The sequence below is a fragment of the Cornus florida genome, unplaced genomic scaffold, assembly GCF_030987335.1.
Source record: "Cornus florida cultivar Cherokee Brave unplaced genomic scaffold, ASM3098733v1 CherokeeBrave_3.0.0_Hap2_Chr06, whole genome shotgun sequence".
Taxonomy (NCBI): domain Eukaryota; kingdom Viridiplantae; phylum Streptophyta; class Magnoliopsida; order Cornales; family Cornaceae; genus Cornus; species Cornus florida.
Window position 1 is genome coordinate 82,910,899 of NW_026775576.1, and position 19,972 is coordinate 82,930,870.

The 19,972-nt window shown below is 36.9% G+C and overlaps 1 protein-coding gene across 1 annotated transcript; it reads left to right on the forward strand.

The window, feature by feature from the left end:
• The first annotated feature begins 337 nt into the window (after nucleotides 1–337).
• LOC132312391 (uncharacterized) lies at nucleotides 338–19,835 on the forward strand. The gene is made up of 11 exons (XM_059810746.1): nucleotides 338–537; nucleotides 1,151–1,212; nucleotides 8,773–8,909; nucleotides 11,284–11,342; nucleotides 11,599–11,622; nucleotides 13,593–13,675; nucleotides 13,766–13,830; nucleotides 14,051–14,100; nucleotides 16,898–16,999; nucleotides 19,021–19,080; nucleotides 19,454–19,835. Exons 1-11 carry the CDS (start codon nucleotides 535–537, stop codon nucleotides 19,586–19,588), a joined length of 780 nt encoding a protein of 259 aa, XP_059666729.1. The 5' UTR covers nucleotides 338–534; the 3' UTR covers nucleotides 19,589–19,835.
• The last annotated feature ends 137 nt before the right edge of the window (nucleotides 19,836–19,972 follow it).

Here is a 19,972-nt window from a genome sequence, read left to right on the forward strand (position 1 = left end):
CAAATGTAATTAAAAAAATATGTTGTTAAAATTTAAAATTATAAGAAGAAAAAGAAAAAAGAAAAATTATAGTTAATAAAGGGTTCGAAGTTTTAAACTATTTTATAAAATTATAAGAAGAAAAAGAAAAAAGAAAAATTATACTACTAGTTAATAAAGGGTTCGAAGTTTTAAACTATTTTTTAAATTCGAACCCTGATCCGATTAGGATAATATTAGCTGGTTAAATTTACGGTAAGCGAACCCGGTTTAACACATATACTTATACCGCCATTGGGCGTTTTAGTAAAATACATCTACAAACAATCAATACGAGACGACTACAAATTGCTAAAGCAATACTTGTCGACGGTATTTGGGGTCTACTGAGCGAAAGAGAAACCAGAGAACAATAAACACGCAGTGGTCTAGATACAGAGAGTGAGAGAGAGTATAGAGAGAGAAACCGAACTTAAGAAACCCTAGTTTCTCTCTCTAGAAATCCTCGCACCATCTATCTTTTCAGAGAATCGGGTCTTCCTCAACAGAATCAGAATGGTCAGTAATCATCTGCGAATTTCAGAAACCAATCTTTATCGGGTCTTCGATTATCCACTAAACTCAACAAAGCATTTAACCAGCTATTTGGGTTTCTGATTATATATCAAACTCAATCTATCAGTTTCAATTTTAGTTACTGTTTATTTTTTCGTCTTGAAAGTTATCTGTTTGTTTCACCATCTCTTTGTATGTTGAATTTTGTAGATTCATGAGCTGTTATGTAATTTAATAATGATTGATGACCTTGTCATCCCAAGTAACGATTTTTCCTGTTATTCTGTGGAAGGCTCAGTGTTTGGTAATTCCAGCTTTGTGGTTTCAACTTGATTGCCGCTGAATAGTATAATTTTCGACAGCTGAAAGATAATAATTTATCATCAATTCTGAATTTTCTATCTGGATTTATTTTGGGGCATAACCCTAATTTAAATACTAGAAATACATATCCCATATCCCATATGTACGTTTGTGTATTTCTGTAATAATTTGTGATACATATCCCTTTTTGTTTTTGTTGGTTTGACTATATCAATATACAGAATTTCAAATTATTTTTGATTTTTTGCTGTTGAAAATCTTTCAAAGTACTGAACCTCTGTTTGCATGACAGAACAAGTTGGGTAGAGGGCACCGAGACAAAGTTCAGCAATTCACGGCAATAACTGGAGCAAGGTGACCTATTATTGATATGGGAGTTTGATACTTAAATTATCTATATGACATGTTTCTAACAGGAATTAGAAAGTATTTAGTTTTTTTCCGATAAATAATTAGAAAATATTTAGATGTTGCTTGTTTTGGTACCGTAATTGTATGAATGTGCAATTTGCACACTCCTGTGTACAGTGGACGAAAAATGATTAGGTAGTGTCATTGCCAGAGCATATGTTGTTGCTTCCAGAGCCATTGAAGGCACTTTATTGGTCTGTATCAACTGAATGTCCTTGAATAAACTAAAACTTAGGTAATATCATTTAGGAAAACAATGTTGCTAGACAATAAATCAATATATGATGGTGATTCACCTATAAAAACAAATCTAGAATCTCTAGAGATTATTGCGGATTTATTTAGACAGGTTCACTCGAGAATCTGGGATGTTTTGATTTCCATAACTGATTTTTTATGTTATCATGGCTTTAATTATTTTTTGCCTTCGTGTTACTTAAGCTGCTTAATTTTTCCGTGACAAACCTGTGGGCAGTGTGTATTCTGTATATGAGAACATGTGATTGGTAGTTTTTTGTTTAAGAAATAAGTTATTGAAGGGTCGGTGGGATGTTTTGGCCATTTTGGTGCTATTTTATGGAACTAGAAAATGCAGCAGTGTAGAAAAGCTATTATATGTTGGAACTGCATTCGAGGCATACATGAAGATCCGCTAAAAAAACAATACACAGATGATGAAAATTTGAGGTTTTCAAAAGTTGCTAGAATGGCGAGGCTGTTATAGGTTTGTAATTCATGACATTAGTTGTGCATGCATAACAGGGTAAATGTTTGATTCTTACCATAGCCAAAAATTAAAAGAAATTGCTTGAGTAATGGCAACAACTGTGTCTAGATTATAGATTTGTGTCATTTTAATTGGTATCAATCAATACATGTCTTGGCCATGGTTTGCAATGTAAATTGGGGGTACTGATACCGGTACTCCTTGATATATCGGGGTGTTCTCGATTTCACAACGGAACCGGCCGATTCCTCAAAGAAACGGCCGGGTTCTTTGAAGAAACGGTCGGGTCGCCGCTATACTAGCCGGTTGCACCACTGAACCGACTAGCACTTGAAGCTGGTTGTATTTTTAATCTAAATGATTGCTGCTGGCAGCTAGAGTCAATCTCTGGCAAGTTTCGAAAAAACCAAAGGACTCTAACCATTGCTTTGTATTCGTTTATTTTAGTGCAACAATAATGTTTAACCTATTTCTAGAAAGTTGATATAAATAAAAGTGTAGAGTCAGAGTCTAAACCTGGCACAATTTTAAAGTCAAGGTACTCTCTCCATTGAAGTACAGTCTTTGCTAATGGTGCTCCAAACCTAATGTTTTATCTTTATAATTTGCAAAAGAAAATAATTGTTTATTATTTTTGAATGTTATAAACTTTGGGGCCACAAATAATATATGTTATATAATATAGATGATATGGTTAATAATCTTATTGTACTTTTAAGTTGTATTATATTTTTATTATTTTCACACGTTATATACAGCATGAATTTTCATTTAAACTGATTCCGTTACACTGCATCCGCGAAAGCGAACCCTGGTCTTGGCACATGTATGCAATAACCATGATTTGTCATTTGCCAAACCTCAAGGTTTCTTCTCCACCTATTTGCACCTAGTTTTTGCTTTCTTATATATGTAGATGTCAAACACGTGCTGCCCTCCCGGCTAAACTCGCAAAGTTGAAAAATCAAAAACATGCTGACTACATGTCAGGTCACTTCAAACCTTGAGGAAACAACTCTCCAGTCCAAAAACCTTGACGCCATGTCAAGTCATGCCAAATCTTGCGGAAACATTTCTCGAGTCCAAAACCCTAACACCTTGTTAGGTCATCCCAAGCCTCGAGTAAGCATCTATCGAGTCCAAAACCCTAACTCCACGTTAGGTCACCCCAAACCTTGAGAAAATAGTAATTGAGTTCAAGACCTTGGCACCATCTCATGTTGTCCCAAATCTCAAGTCCAAAACCCCGACACTATCAAGTCACCTCAAGCCTCAAGAATCTGGAACCTTGAGGGGACAACTCGCAACCCTAAAGTACTATTTCAAAACACTTGAAGTCTTGACAGACATTTCTCGAGACATGATTGGAAAATGTGAAGAGGGGCACAGGTAGGGCCCCTCACACTTATTTTCACATTATAGAATACTTAGAAGGATCGTAGAATTGTGGATGAGAAGCCAAAACTTGCCTAAGAGCTTGAATGTTGGGCCTGACCAAAGGGATGGCGATCAAGTGCCATGATAGAGAGACTCACAATCACATCGAATGCATTTAATGCCACAACTTAACCATTTAATGTTTAACTACCGTCATTAATAACCAGCCAAATACATTTAATGCTGTGACTAGGCTATTTAATGTGCCGCTGCCAACCCGTGCGGAAAAGAGTCAGTTTGATTTAATGATCGCTCAAATACAGCTAGGATAATCATATTCTCTGAGCTAGAGGTACTGGATGATATCCAATATCTTCGGGTATTGTCTAGAGAACCTCGGACTAGAAGTACTAATATCATTGAGCATTAAAAGGCCAGAGCACCAACGACCAAAAATATCATAATTGAAGCTCATTTATTCCTTGTTACAGTGCACAAACATTCCTAAATTCATCATTACTCCCTTTGGTCTGTTCTGCTTCTTCTCCTCCTTTCAGATGAACATTTTGGATCCCTCATCTTGTGTGTGATACTGTACTTTATTATCGTTCCACAAAAGGCCACTTTAATATACTTATCGTTTTGTACTACAGTTCCTTGAGATCAAACATATTTTATCCCCATGCATAGCTTAAGTAAGATACGAATCTAATTACACAACATTGCAGAATTGATTAAATGAGTTGCAAATAGTGGGCCTTACATTACTTATTAAAAAAAAAGAGTAGTGGCCCTTACATGTTTTGATTCTTCCCTAAAAATGAGCAGAAGAAAGATATTGGTGAGTCTTGTTTGGCATCGAGTAACTTCTCTTGGACACGTTGTGTAGGGCATTTGTAACTTGTTATGTGACAATCATAGACACTGGGTAAATTGGCTTGTGTGAAAAATCGTCGTGTTGAAAGTTTATGATTAAGATTTGGGAGGAGAAGTTTTCTGATGCTGTGCAAGCTACTTTGGCCGGTCCTATCTCTGACCATGTCCCGTTGATGCTGGATTGTGGCGGGTTGCGAAGTAGACGCTCTCCAATTCGTTTTGAGAATATGTGGCTTCGGGATGAGGGTTTTCTGGAAAGGGTCCGATCTTGGTGGGCGGGGTTTGGGGTGATTGGCACCCCAAGTCATTTGCTGGCAGATCATTTGCGTCGTTTGAAGGGAAAATACTAAGATTTGGAACAAAGAAGTCTTTGGGAATCTTGTGTGGAGGAAAATCGGGTTCTAGCTGAGATCGCTGATATTGATAGGATGGAGGGTCAAGGGGATTTGGCTGACGCTTTGAACGTTAAGAGGGCGGAGTGTAAGGCAGAGTTTGCTGAGATTGCGATCATGGAGGAGATCTCGTGGAGACAAAAGTCTAGAGCTTTGTGGCTCAAGGAGGGGGATAATAACACGAAATTTTTTCACAGATTGGCCAATGCTCATAAAAGGGGCAACCATATTGGGAGGATTCAGGTGGAAGGGGAGCTTCTATGCAAGGAGGAGGATTTTTGCAGGGGCATCTCAGAGTTCTACGAGAAGTTGTTCACTGAGACTGTTGAGTGGAGACCCTTGCTTGAGGGGCTTCAGTTTGCCTCTATTTCTAGTGAGGAGTGTTCAGGTCTTGAGGAGCCTTTCTCTGAAGAGGAAGTTCTTTCTGCTTTGAAGAGTTGTAACGGGGATAAAGCCCCAGGTCCCGACGGTTTTACCATGAGATTTCTTTTGGAGTGCTGGGAGGTGGTTAGAGGGGAGGTGATGGGTTCATTTCATGCTTTCCATGCTCAGGGTTCGTTTGAGAAGAGTTTGAATGCCACTTTCATTTCTCTCATTCTGAAGAAAGGAGGGGCGATGGATATTAGGGATTTTCGCCCTATTAGCCTGGTGGGGTGTTTCTACAAGTTGATTGCCAAGGTTTTTGCTTCTAGATTACGGAAAGTCCTGGATGGTGTCATTTATGATTCTCAGAATGCTTTTGTGGGAGGTCGTCAGATTTTCGACTAAGTTCTTATTGCTAGTGAATGTGTGGACACCCGATTACGCAGTGGGGTCCCAGGAGTTTTGTGTAAGCTTGACCTGGAGAAGGCTTACGACCATGTGAATTGGAACTTCCTTCTTTACCTGATGGAGAGGATGGGGTTTGGTGATCGGTGGAGGAAATGGATTCATTTTTGTATTTCCAGTGCTCGCTTCTCGATTCTTGTGAATGGTGCTCCTACCGGTTTTTTCTCTAGCTCGAGGGGTTTAAGACAAGGGGATCCGCTCTCCCCTTTCTTGTTCCTGTTTGTGATGGAGGCCCTCAGCAAATTGATGAGTAAGGCTATTGAGTTAGGGTTTCTGAGAGGCTTTCAAGTGGGTAGGGATGCTGCTCCCCAGTTGGAGGTCTCCCATTTAATGTTTGCCGATGACACTTTGCTTCTTTGTGATGCAAATGTGTCCCAGCTTAGATATTTGAGGTGTGTCCTGATTTGGTTCCAAGTTGTTTCTGGCCTTAAGGTGAATGTGGGCAAAAGCGTTTTGGTGCCGGTGGGAGAGGTCCCTGAGATTGGGTTTTTGGCTGATATCCTTGGCTGTCGTACTGGTTCCTTTCCCATCTCTTACTTAGGGATGCCTTTGGGGGCCTCGTCTAGATGTGTTGGGGTTTGGGACCCTGTGGTGGATAGGTTTGAGAAGAGGTTGGCGGGTTGGAAGAAGCAGTATCTCTCCAAGGGAGGTAGGGTCACTCTGATTAAGAGCACCCTTTCTTGCCTTCCTACTTATTTTATCTCTCTGTTTCAGATTCCCTCTTCAGTTGCGGAGAGGATTGAGAGATTGCAGCGTAATTTTCTGTGGGAGGGGGAGAGGTGAAGAGTTTAAGTTCCATTTGGTTTGTTGGGATCAGGTATGCAGGCCAATTCGTTACGGAGGTTTGGGTCTTAGAAGATTGGTGCCTTTTAATAAGGCTCTCCTTGGGAAATGGCTGTGGAGAGGCATTGGCTTTGGAGGGGGTCATTGCTTGTCGATTTGGGGAGTCTAGAGGAGGGTGGTGTTCTTTGGAGGTGCGTGGCCCTCGAGGTGTGGGGGTTTGGAAAGTCATTCGGAAGGGTTGGGATGAGTTTTCCAAACACGTTCGCTTTCGAATCAGGGATGGCTCGAGGATCAGCTTTTGGGAGGATGTTTGGTGTGGGGAATCTCCTCTCGCCACCTCTTTTCCTCATCTTTTCAGGATTGCTACGGATAGGCAGGCCATGGTGGTTAACTGCTATCATCTTGACAGTGGGTCACTGGTTTGGGATGTTCGATTCAGGCGGTTGTTTCAGGATTGGGAGATTGAGGAGGCCATTCGTTTTCTGGAGCTGTTGTATCGCCAGAGGATTATGGATGGGACTTCTGATTGTTGGTCCTGGGCTGCCACCTCTCATGGGCGCTTTGAGGCTAGATCCTTTTTCAGATGCCTCACGGATGATCATAGTGCTTGCTTCCCTTGGAAGGCTGTTTGACGCTATAAGGCTCCTCTCAAGGTGGGTTTTTTTGCTTGGACCTCTGTTTTGGGACGGATTTTAACCCAGGGTAATTTGAGAAGGAGAAATCAGGTGGTGGTCAATCGCTGCTATTTGTGTCTTCGGGATGAGGAATTTGTGGATCACCTTCTCCTCCATTGCAATATGGTTAGAGACTACTGGAATTTGATGTTTGGCTTGTTTGGGATTCTCTGGGTTATGTCTGGATCCTTTAGAGGGTTGATTGAGGCTTGGAGAGGTTGCTATGTGGGGGCTCACATTGTGGATGCTTGGAGGGTTACGCCTCTTTGTGTGTGGTGGTGTATTTGGCTCGAGAGGAATAGAAGATATTTTGATGGGAAGGAGTTGTCGATTTCCACTCTTAAATTCTCTATTATTTCCACTCTTTTTTGTTGGGTATATGGGAGAGATCATAGATTTTTAGATGAAATTGTTGATTTTTTGGCTTCTTTGAAGGCCTAAAGGTCCTTTGTGGCCTTGTGTATATTTTCAGGGTTTCGCTCCCCTTTTGAGCGTTTTTTATAAAATTATTCTTACTTATCCAAAAAAAAAAAAAAAAAGTTTATGTATGCTGATCGTTGTGGCTTTTATGAACCACTTCCTAGTTGGGCTTTGTTGTTGCAAATTTTTTACCAAAAATTTTAATTTTTGTTTTCTGAAAACTCTTTGATTTCGTATGAACATTTTTAATTAATATTCAAATTTCAAATTGACCAAATCAACTCCAGTTATTATTAATTAATTTTAGTTTGAATACCAACAAACCCCATTTCCACTTATTGTACTTTCCACGAGGCATTCCATGGAAGTACTTACTTGTTACTAATCCCCAGAGGTGTTAGCATAGTTACTAAAAATGGAAGAGGAAGTAAAAGATGATAAGAAACTTGGTCTAAAATGGCTGTACGAAACAGGAAACAAAAAGTGTGTGAAATTAAAATGGAATTTTAAATGGAAGTTTGCTTAAAGACTATGATAAAACTAAGATAAAGCATGCTAATTTGTATCAATTTATTATTTAGTTATAATTATATAAATTTTTAGAAGTTAAGGATGTTTTAGTACATTAAATAATACATGGCAAGGGCAGAGTCAAATGCTTTGTCAAGCGAATGCAGTAATTTCCCATTTTGATTCACAATTTCTACACATACCCATTGTGAAAAATTACAGAATAACCGTCAGATGCTTTAACAAGTGAAAGCAAAGTGGCTTCCCTTTTTGGTTCAAGTACTAGCTCTCGTGGTTTTCTCTCTATGTATTCTGCTCCTCTATATCTATATATAATAAGGGAAGAGCGGTCGTTGGGGAAAATAGGTCGTTTATTTCGGTAACAAAAAATCGTTAACAGGTCAAATTTCAGTGTTGGATTTGGGTCATGGGTGAAATAGCCATCCGTATATTGGTCATAACAATGCACGTGACTAAATTGTGTTATTTTCTAAACAGTGATTTAAGGACGGGGGATATTTGAAATATTTTAGATGGATTAGGCGGTTTTCAGTCGATAAGTAGTTCAGGAAGGTTATTTGTAAATTGATTATTAGTTCAAGAGTTTTGCCTTTATATCGATTTTTTAGTAAGTATTTGTTACTAAATTGCTCCTTTTTATATTTATGGTCATTTGCTTACATATCAACCATCCTTTCCTGCTTGAAATTTTTGACTTTGATTCATGTTTTTTCTTTAATCTCAGTAGGATGGCATAATCAATCATCCTTTTACACTTGGATTTTTTTTTTTTTACTTTGTTCAATGATTTTTCTTTAATCTCGGTAGGGTGTCCTGGTTTTGCATAGTTTACATTGCGGTATAATATATATATGACAAGGTATTTCTTTACCTTTTTTGCCTTTTTCAAATGCAGTGAAAAAGTTGCCCTTCAGGCGTTGAAGGCCAGTGATTGGCATCTTGAAGGGGCATTTGATATATTCTACAGCCAGCCCCATGTTAAATCATTTACTGATTCTAGACATGTGGAGGAGCTTTACAGCAGATACAAAGGTAAGGTGCACATGCACCATTCCATTTATTTTCCTGTGCCATATATCCTCCAAGTTATGTATTGTTTTCCTTCGATTTTTTGATAATATTCTGGTTTTGGTCCAGAATTTCTTCCAATATATTTTTTCCTTTGATTCTGTTTCTATTCCATGATGTTTCGATCATATGGGTAATTTAAACACATATATGATTCTGATCCCATATGTTTTGGGGCTAGGGCTGTAATTGAGCCGAGCCGAGCTTTGGAGTATCTGGGCTCGTCTCGGCTATTCTTTTAGCCATGTTTGAGCTCGGCTCGAGTTCAGCCGAACCTAACTTCACCCTGATCGAGCTAGGCTCGAGGTGGTTTGACGAGCTCACGAGCCACTAGAATCAAGCTCGTTTATACTGCAATCAATAGACACTTCCTCCACACACAGACGTCTATATATATAAATATACACACACACACGCACAAGAAATCACAGTCGAAACCGTCTTCACTATTTCTACTCATAATCAACAAAGATGTTTCAGGTCTTCACTATTTCTACTCATAATCAACAAAGACTCAAACCTGTTCAGATCTTCATAAATTATACTCGGAATCAACAAAGGGAGAAATGAGAGACATGAGATGAGGGAAGAGAGAGAGGAAAGATATTGATTAATTACTGTATAAATACAAAATATGAAGATTTAGAACACTAAAATAGTGAAGTTAAAAGAGAGTGTTTGTGTTGTCCAAGGTTGATCGCTATTCGCTTTTGTTGTGAACTTGTGATGTGCGGCTAGGCTCCTCATTGTGATGCTAACTCAAGAGTGAATATGATATTAGGGTAAAATAGGGTTTCGACATTATATATAGCAGTACATGGGCTTGATTTGGATAGATGGGCTTGGGTTCTATTTTTAAAATAATGAATGTTTATAATATGAATTGGGTTGTGGGCTAATCTGAAACAAAAGAAACTAAAAATTTAATGGACTTATGGTATGTGGGCTAAAAAATTATCAAGTTATCTATATAATTTTCACGAGCCAAAACGAGCCTATTAACAATCCTGTTCACGAACATGTTCACGAGAATACGAGCCGAGCTGAGGGCTGTTTATTAAACGAGCTTAAAAGTTTTGTTTGAGATTGGTTCGTTTATTAAACAAATGAACACGAGTCGAGCTCTTAGCGAGCCAAGCTCGAGCTGTTCGTCAAACGCTCGGTTCATTTACAGCCCTATTTGGGGCAGACTTGGCTCATCTGATCTTTGGTTAGACAGCAATGCTGATTCAAGATTTAATAAGTTTGTAAGTATTGGAGGACTGTCTTCAGTGTCGGCTAACATCTTGAAAACATCACTGTCGTGTTTCTTATGCCAAAGCTTATTTATGACTTCTATTGTTATCTTGCCTTCTGCCCTTGTTAAAGTTTCTTTGGACATCCCCAATAGCGGCCGGAGGTGAAACAGCTGGAATGCCTGCCCTTGCTCAAGTGGAGCAGTATCATTTCTAGCTGAGCTATCCTTTAAATTGTACGTTGTGTATATTTTGTGATGCCCATCTTCACGGTATGTAAAATATATTTGCCTGAATAGGGCCACTGGCTGAAGCTTGGAATGGTAGGGATGGCAAAAATTAGTTCTCTGCCATGTATAACTGAATTAGGATATAAAGACAAAACTAGAGCTAAATTCTAGTTCTTTTCCCCTTGACATCTTCCATAATCTTCATTTTGTTGGCTCTCTGTTGAAGCCCCTAATATTCAATAAGCTCGAAGATGGATTGACATTACAAATTATGGGTCTTATTAAGCCTGTCTAATATGTTTAAATGCTTTCATCATACTCCTTCACGGGATGCAAGAGATTGCCATTTGTCCACGGATTGCTTTTTCATATATTTTTTTTGGTTAACATTTACTTGTCCACTACTGCTTGTTCAATAGGGGAGTGCAAAATTCTTTTGATTAGTTCAATAGCAGAGGATATTTATTTAGAGAAGTAGCTACATTGTCATGAACTTGCAAAATGTATAAACCGTGATAGAAATTCAGTAGGGATATCATCAAAAAGCATTTTTTTGCTTGCGTTTTTTATGCACTTGACTTAAAACATATTGCAAAAAGAGCTGGGATGTCTTATATGATTGGATGAGCTTTGAATATTTGGAAGCCATTTCGTCAGAGAGAACCTTCTCTTGGTGTTTCTTGTAGATTACTTGGGGATTCAACCCACAATTTTGTTTGGACCCCTCTTGAATGTGATTAAACAAATTTTATGTTGAAAACTATGAATTGCTTGAGTACTTTTTATGGATGAACAGGTGTAAGAAATATAACTTGCAGCATGAAGTTGCTCCTTGTAAAAAATTATTTTTGAGATAATCGATGTGTTCTGCAGATACATATTCTGATATGATTATGGCCGATGGTATCTCTCTGCTCTGCAATGACCTTCAGGTAGATCTACCTTGATTGACATTTAACTAATTTTATTTGATTAAAATCATTAGATGATTGATTTTAATACATGCATGTTGGATATATTAAGAAGAGCAACTTCTAGCATCATGATGTATTGCTAGTCACAGCCTAAAGATTATTCTACTTCATTATTTAAAAAAAAAAAATTTAGACACCCCCGTCATTCCTAAAAAAGCTAGAATTATTTCTTCATGCATTTTTAATGATTTCTAAATCTTTGTTTTCTTGGCAGGTGGATCCACAAGATATTGTTATGGTATGTGCTGCATTTAAATAAAATCTGTCTTTGAATAAGGCATGCATATTGAATAATTTTCTACACTGTTCTGGAAAATCTTATCTTTAATGCTATGATTCAGTTTTGATTCTTTACTATTCCTGCTCCTTTGAGTTTCAGAAAAAGTCTGAAATATCAACAAATGATTATTTTAGGAACATTTGGGGTTACAGATGGAAGTTTCTGATAGATCTTAATTTATATAGTTTTTTTTTTTTGTTAGAAAATAATCCTTTATCATGAATAATGGCATATACACTTGAGAAAATTTCTGTTGATGGTTTGTCTTTTATCTAGAACTATTGGTGAGGAGTTTATGGGATAGAAAGGTCGTTTTCATAACATGGAAGTTACTTGAAAGCTGATTGCATCATTGTTAAGATCTTTTGCCTATGGCATATATCATTGTACATCTTCCCATGGTGAATTTTTATATGGGAAATAAATCCTCATTAGGGCTCAAAATTCTGATTATTGTTTTTATTTTACCCTTACAATAAGGTTCCTGAGAATTTGTTGCTTGAATGGTATTCACAAAAGGGGAAAGACAAAAGGAATATCCTGGATACAAAAATACATTGATTGATTATTGACACACCCAATAATGGCGTCTCTCTCTCTCTCGTGCCCGCACGTTCTATAAAGTTGGGCCATAGTACTGTCCAAGTATCCATCAATATAGGCATGAGAGACAAATACTCAATAGGAGAAGAGAAAACTTTTATCAGCTGCTTAATGCTGGATACATGCATGGAAATGGAGGGAATTTGACTAATCTTAGTCACTCAACCACCACCGGCTACCACCTTTTTCCCACCACCAGCCTGAGGCATCTCTCTGTTCTGTTGGTTAAACAGACGCCTAACACCAAGACTTCATAACCATCATTATAAGCTGCTTCATACCACAAATATATATATTAAAAGCAATCTGCTTCTTACCACTCTCACCCTCCTTTATCTATATCCTTCAAATTACGCTCAAATTGGAGTCAGCACACCATAGTGTATCTTTCTCTCACCTCCTTTTTATCCAAAAAATCCTGGAATTTCTCCTTTGTTTATTGTTTGTGGTCATCAACCTTCATTAGTAGATATGGCCACTATGAATTTTGTGCACCATGCTAGAGTTGGAGTGTCTATTTCTCCATGCAGATTAAGTGCAAGGAAAGGTAAAGTGCATTTTTATTCAGGAATTTAATTCTTCAAAGTTATGATGTCAATGTGTTGGATGTAATTTAGTCTTTGTTGGGTTTGATTGATATGGTAATCATTTTGCGGGATGTATGCAAATAAATCTTTTTCTGAGGTGCGTTTTTTTATATTTATCCAAAAAAGAAAGTTGATGTTGATAAATGTCTAGATTGTCAATGATTTTTGTTGGTTCACGGTGTAATGTCTTAACGTTGGCCAATGGAATCTCATCCTTATTCCTCCAATTAGTTTGAGGGATTTAAATTAAGGAAATGACTTATCCTCTTATTTTTGGAACTGAAATGTTGAGTGTTAATTGACTTATGTCAGTGAATTATGGATTATGGAAGACATCCAGTTAGGATATTTTAAGTGAGATGATGCAAGGGGTATTTTCTGTCACTTGGCCCTTAAGGAACTTTGGGAATCTTGAATGATTTATTGAGCTCTTTCCTCTATTTTTCGATCATTTGCTTCTAAACTTTTGGAGTATATTTTCCTTCTTCTTTTTCGTATTATATGGCAGTATTTTTATTGAATGTATTGATATTTTATTGATAAACATATTTAATCAGGCTTTATTCTTAATTATATTTTAATAAGTCCTGAAAAAATCTTTGTCCTGTTTGTGCATAATGCACCAGTAGTCTTTTTTTATTTCTATATGATCTAGATATTAAATTATGAATTGTCAAGTAAATGCGCTAATTAATTTGGCTGATTTTTAGCTAATATAAATTTTTGCCTCTGCTGCAGTTGGTTGTTTCTTGGCACATGAAGGCTGCCACCATGTGTGAATTTTCCAAGCAGGAATTTATTGGTGGATTACAAGCTCTTGGGTAAGTTTTGTTATTTCCTTAACTCCAAAACTAATGGAAGAAAGTAGTATGATGTTGGTTTTGCTGAGATATATATACTTTTGATGGCAGGATAGATTCAATGGAGAAATTCCGTGACAGGATACAATTTATGCGTTCTGAGCTAAAAGATGAACGTACGTACATAGCAATTTCCATAGTTTTTTAAATGTAGTTTGTAAGTCTACGTCATCATATCCATGTTGTTTCAACTTAGAAGGCGGTTCGAATATTGACATATGCAGAGAAAAAAAAGTTGAAACCTTTTTTGGGAAAATCAATTTGATCAACTTTGGAGTAATACATAAAGCTTGTGTCATATTGTATCTATAATTAATCATTGCCTAAATTTTACAGAAAAGTTCCGTGAGATCTACAACTTCGCTTTTGGTTGGGCAAAAGAGAAGGTATGCATTATTAGGCAGGACTGGGATTTACATTTATTTTTATATACTTGGTTTTCTTGAATTGAATCACTTTATATCAGTTCATCCTGTCTGTTGCTCCTCCAAATTTATATCAGTTCATCCTGTCTATTTTGGTGCTGAAAGAAATTATTTCTCATGAAAATATCCAAAAAGAATTGCCGAAATCTGTTTGTTTGGCGTTGCTTTATGAATAATTCATGTATCAGTAATCCGATCAATGGGGAAGTCATATCTGAAAAATCCTAAACTTCATAGCTTTTGCCCAAAGTTGCAGCTTGTTAACCAAATGCCATTCAGTGTTCTTATAAAACCCAAACCTGGTGTAAAAAAGAGCATCATGTTGGATCAAAATCCTTTTGTAGTGTTCATGGTTCACTTTACAACAGTTTTTTAACTCTTTTTTTGTGTTATTTTAGATAGTTCTTTTATTTTTTATTTTTGGGTTGGCATGTTCTCTAAGTGTTCATCATATGAATGTTCCCTAAGCATTACTTTCCTTATCTTGGTAACTTGCAATATTCTTTTAAGCAATGAAATTCACCACAAAATGGAGAATGAAAAGAGGGGATCTCATCAACAGGGAATGTGGACGGGAAATGACAAGTGCAATAAGCTAACCTGGAAGGGAGGTTCCACAATTTCTTCTAATGGAAAATTACACCAACCTCCCTTGAGGTTTTTATCTCGTTCACACACACAATTATGCGTGCTTGGTGACTTTTCATATTCCCCAAGCCATTAACTGACCATCAGCACCATTTAAAAGTTATGCATGATCTGACAAACTTACCCCTCATATTAAGAAAAAGATATAAATGGCCTTATTTAAGCATATGAAATTACAGCTTCACCCATTCACTAAGAATCCTAAGAGGGAAAAAATATCTGCAAATTACAATTTTTTCAACCTAAATTTCAGAAAAAAAATGCAAAATTTGATATTTTTTTTTAAAATCTATTGAAGATTTTGCCTGAAATGCAATTTACAATTTTGCAGATTTTTTAATTAATTGATTTTTTTGGGTCAAATTTGAAACATTGATTCCATCACCACTAATTCTCTCTCCTTTCCAGCCTAGCTTCCACTGCCACTGCCACTGCCACTGCCACTGCCTTTTCTTTCTCTCTCCTCTCAACCCCCCTCTATTCTCTCTCCCACGTCCAGCAGCACCAATTTGTCCACGATGGCTCTACCGCCACCTGTGTGTGTGTATATATACACAATATATATATATATACCAAGGTAAAATTGGGGTTAGGGTTTTGATTTGGTTTATGCTGAGAATAAAGCAGTGAAGACATGCGCTTGAATGAAGTAAGGTGCACTATAGCCTTACAAAGGCCTCCTGGAGTCTAGGAGCAAGGCAAGATGCGCGGTGCATGTTGTATATATAATCACAAAAAATCATAATAATTATGATTAGCTGCATCAGAACACATCAAATAAAACAGATACTTATAATCCTGAATTCATATATCATAAATTTACATCAAAATTTTAAATATTCAACAATTTTAAATAACATCGAGAAATCAGCTAACGAAGCATAATATATTTGAGGAATTAATATTCCCAAGTCAAGATTGTTGGGTGCTCAAAATAGGCATTCAAGCATGGCTCAAAGGAAAAAGAGTCGAGGATAGTGACAAGGACCCACAGATGGACGAGTGGAATGAAGTATGTATAAATGATTTAAAAAATCAAATATAAGAAGATACATGACTTGTAATAGAATAAAGTGAAAAAAGATAATTCAGCGGTCAATCCCATTTATTTGTAATAAAAGGCAATGACGATGGTGAAGAAGCAAGTACAAGAAGAAAAAAGGGCAAATTACAGAAACATAAGGATGGGAACACGCAAGGAGGTAGAAGAAGAAAAAATAGGGCTTTCCTGAAGAAAAAAATGTGAATAAATTAAATAAGCAATCTGTTGAAGGAAAAAAGAAGATAGCAAAAAATAAAAAATAAAACAAGAAAAGAAAAACCGATGAGAGAGGGAAAATTAAGGCTTCCTTTAAGGAAGCGGAAGAACTCTCTAGTGCCTTTCGTGATAGAGAGAGAAATGAAAAATATGGAAAAAGAGAGAATATTTATGTTGTGACTTGTGAAAGAGCGAAATAAATGTATCAAGTGACAACCACTCTATCGGTTTTCAAGGAAAAGTAGATGCTTACATTTACTTATAAATAGGTGGTTTTTCTAATTAAGGAAGTCTAAAAGGCTGTATGCAAGCAGTTTCATATAATTGCTGTTGGATGTCATCCAATGGCCAGTGTTTTAGCCATGCACATTACTTACTCTTTCTGCGATGGGGCGCAAGAGATCAGGTCTGTATGTATGTATGTATGTATGTAAGCTAAGCATTTGGTGGGTTCTGCTTTTTATTATGTTCCCACATCCCACATAATGGCTTTATCTTTCTTGTTCTCTCTCCCTCAGTTTCTCGTGTGGTTTTTTCTTTTTTTTGGGGGGGGGGGTTCTGGGATGACAACCTCCTGATGGATATTAATAATCAGACTTGAAAGCATGTAAACACGTGTATTAAATGCTAATTCAATTCAATGCAGTTTCTCAGACAGCTACAGGCGATTGGATCATAGGAATTGTGTCTGAAGATTGCTGATATTATTATTTCACTTTGGAATATTTGCAGCACTCACCAGACTTCAACTAGAAATGTTTAAATGATAATAAAATATTGTATGGTAGAAGTTTTGGTTACTTTAGCTATCTCTATGACCTGCAGATGATAATATTTGTTTCTGGAATGCAGGGTCAGAAGTCTTTGGCATTGGATACGGCCATAGGGATGTGGCAGTTGCTTTTTGCAGAAAAGCAATGGCCATTGGTCGATCACTGGTGCCAGTTCTTGCAGGTAGCTTCAAGGAAAATATCTTGATATATTCTTTGTAAATTTTTAGAAATTTGCATAGGAGTGAGCGCTGAATTATTTTTTACATGCTATGTGCATTGCTATCTTAAATTTTATCATTCAATTTGGCAAGACTGACTCTGTCATTAGATTGTCTTTGTGTGCTTAGGAATCATGAATGATAACTTTTTTAGCGTTCTGAATCTCTATGGTCAAAACTTTTTTTACTTAAACACATTTAGGTATCACTATTGTATAGAATTCTGCCCTTACTTTCCACGAAGAATGGACACTTCTAAGGAGGTGATATATCCAAGTCCGAAACGTAGCGGATACTGACATCTAATGGATTAGGCGCGTGGTTTACATCTCATAGGCGTTTCCATAATTCGAAAAGTAATTCCATCATTTTAGACAATACATCTCAGAGGAATATATATAGAGTTTGAGGTGGTACTACTTTTTCTAATAAAAAACTATTTTATTTTACCTGTAAATAATTGTTTCCTTCGTGAGTAGCACTTTTAGTACTTCGATAACTACAGTCAATGAGTGGCGTCTACTTTTTTCTATTTTTTTCTTCTCTTTTTGAGTATTGAACAAAGAAATAATGGCAGTGAGAAGCTTCATGGGGCTAGAGTCTGAATGCAGAATGAGAGGTTGAGAGATTAGGCTTAGTAAGGAGTATATATATATGTGTGTATATATATTCTCTTATGAAAATATTGCCCACCAATGAAAATAAAACAAGTACTCTATACATATTATTTACTGTTTGGATTGGTTCAATCCTTTTTGATCCAAACTGTCAACCGGACTCAACCAAATTGAAAGTCACTGTTTAATTTTTAGAATCAGGACCAGAACCAAATCATTTATTCCCAGAATCGGACCCAACCATTCAGTTTGCTGGTTTGAACTGGCCCACACCTACTATTGATGGTATTGGAATAATTATTATAACAAGTAAGAGACTTGTAGAATAAACATTGGCTTCTTCCAAACTCATCAGGAGAAGCTAATAGGAATGGAAGAATCTCGTTGCGATGGTTACTCGTTCTTCATTTTCCTTTTGATTTTCAATTTTTCTTTCTCTCCTTTCTCTTTTCCTTTCATTGTGTCTAAAGAACAAGAACTTGGGAGGTGATTTTCGTATCCAATATTCATTGTTGGTTTTTAGCCTTTAGGTCACCAGTTCAATCACTGGGTCCATCAAATGAGCCATATTATAGATTTTTTTAGCGTATGAAGTTATTCATTGACAAATAAACTATAGAAAGAAAATTTATAAAAAAAGAGCCTTAGCCCAGTGGTCAAGTCTCAACAAGCATAATTATTATGTGTGTGTGTGTGTGTGTCTCTCTCTATGTATATATTTACAATGCTAAGCAGATAGATGACTGGTACAGTGGTCAGTTTGCTTCGGACTGAGATGAACCAGACCATTTTAGGGTGGTTCATACTTCATGTGGGTTCACCCCTATCCCTTGGCTGAAATGATCCAATTAAAGAATTTGTTGGATGGTTCACTGGTTAGGCCGGCATGTCTGGTCTGGTTTTGATAGCACTGTCACATCCATTAAGCCTGTGGAGAGTCATGCAGAGATGTTTGGTTCATAAGAAATTGCCTTGGGCAACTTGGTACTGTGTTGCTTGCCTATGGGAACAAAATGAACAATTTTTACTAGAAAAGGAAAAAGAAAAAATTGAAGAATAAATATCAATGTCCTTTAATGCGCACACAACCAAAAATTAGATGTTTTATCAGTATAATGTCATGTGAATTTTCTATTGGTAGATTACATGTAATATTACTCTCTTTTTGTGCTTGACTGAAATTGTGCCATAATTTCCAATATGGTGTTATTTGGGGTTTTTTTTTTTTTTTTTTTGTGATTAATCTCCTACAGAATGGCTGAAGTTTTGGTTAAATCACAAATTCCTTCCTGGGTCTGCTCGTCTCAATTTTTGTTTTTTTGTGTATATATATGACACTATTTTTGTATTTTGATGCCAAAATTCAGGCCCGGCATAATAAAGCAATCTCTAGGGACACCTGGTCTCAACTACTGGAATTTGCAAGGGTAAGATAAGAAGCATTCAATTACTTGCCCCAAACTGATGTACACTTGCATTTTTGTTTTCTCATCCTTATATATTACTAATGATATAATTCATGCAGTGTAAGGGAGATCCTTATAGTGCACTCATGCGAGGAGCACACTCCTATATGACTTTAGTTAACTGGGTTCTGGTCAATATTGAATCCCGAAGTTCTTTTTTTCTAATTATTGTAATTTTTGGATCAAGGGTTTGAATTTGGTTTTCAGAAGGGAATTGGAATATAAATCATAGGTTTGTTGTGTCAACCACTGTTCTTCTTAAGGAGGCCAGCTGAAGCAGTCGATGCCAATTTTTGGGAGTCACTAATGTTTGTCATGTTTATTGTTAATGCAGACGGTGGATCCCGCACTATCAAACTATGATGCAGAAGGTGCTTGGCCATATCTTATCGACGAATTTGTTGAATACTTGAATGAAAATGGCATAATTCAAAAGAATCAGTTGAATGATTGGAGCCAGTCAAGGTGATGGGATTCCAAGAGTAGTGGTGTATGCTATGGAGTGTTCATTTACTTTCTTTAGTGCGACTGAGTGGTTCAGTCTTATGATTATTAGACCCTGTTTATTTTCAAAGATAAAATTTAAAATACAAAAAGAAAAAATTGAATTAGAAATATTTATTTTCTCGATTGACGATTTGTACACCACATTTCAGTGTTGGGATTGTGATGTGATTTATCAACTTCTGCTGCATCTTGCCAGCTTCTTTTGGTAATCTTCTACGCAGTTGTCTGTTTAAATGTCTATATGGCTGTGTTTTGCTGTTACTGAAGCCTTTGGAAAGCTTACTAAGTTTTTCTGCACAAGATTCCCAATGCCAAATTGATGATGACTGTGTCTTTCTGCAACAGA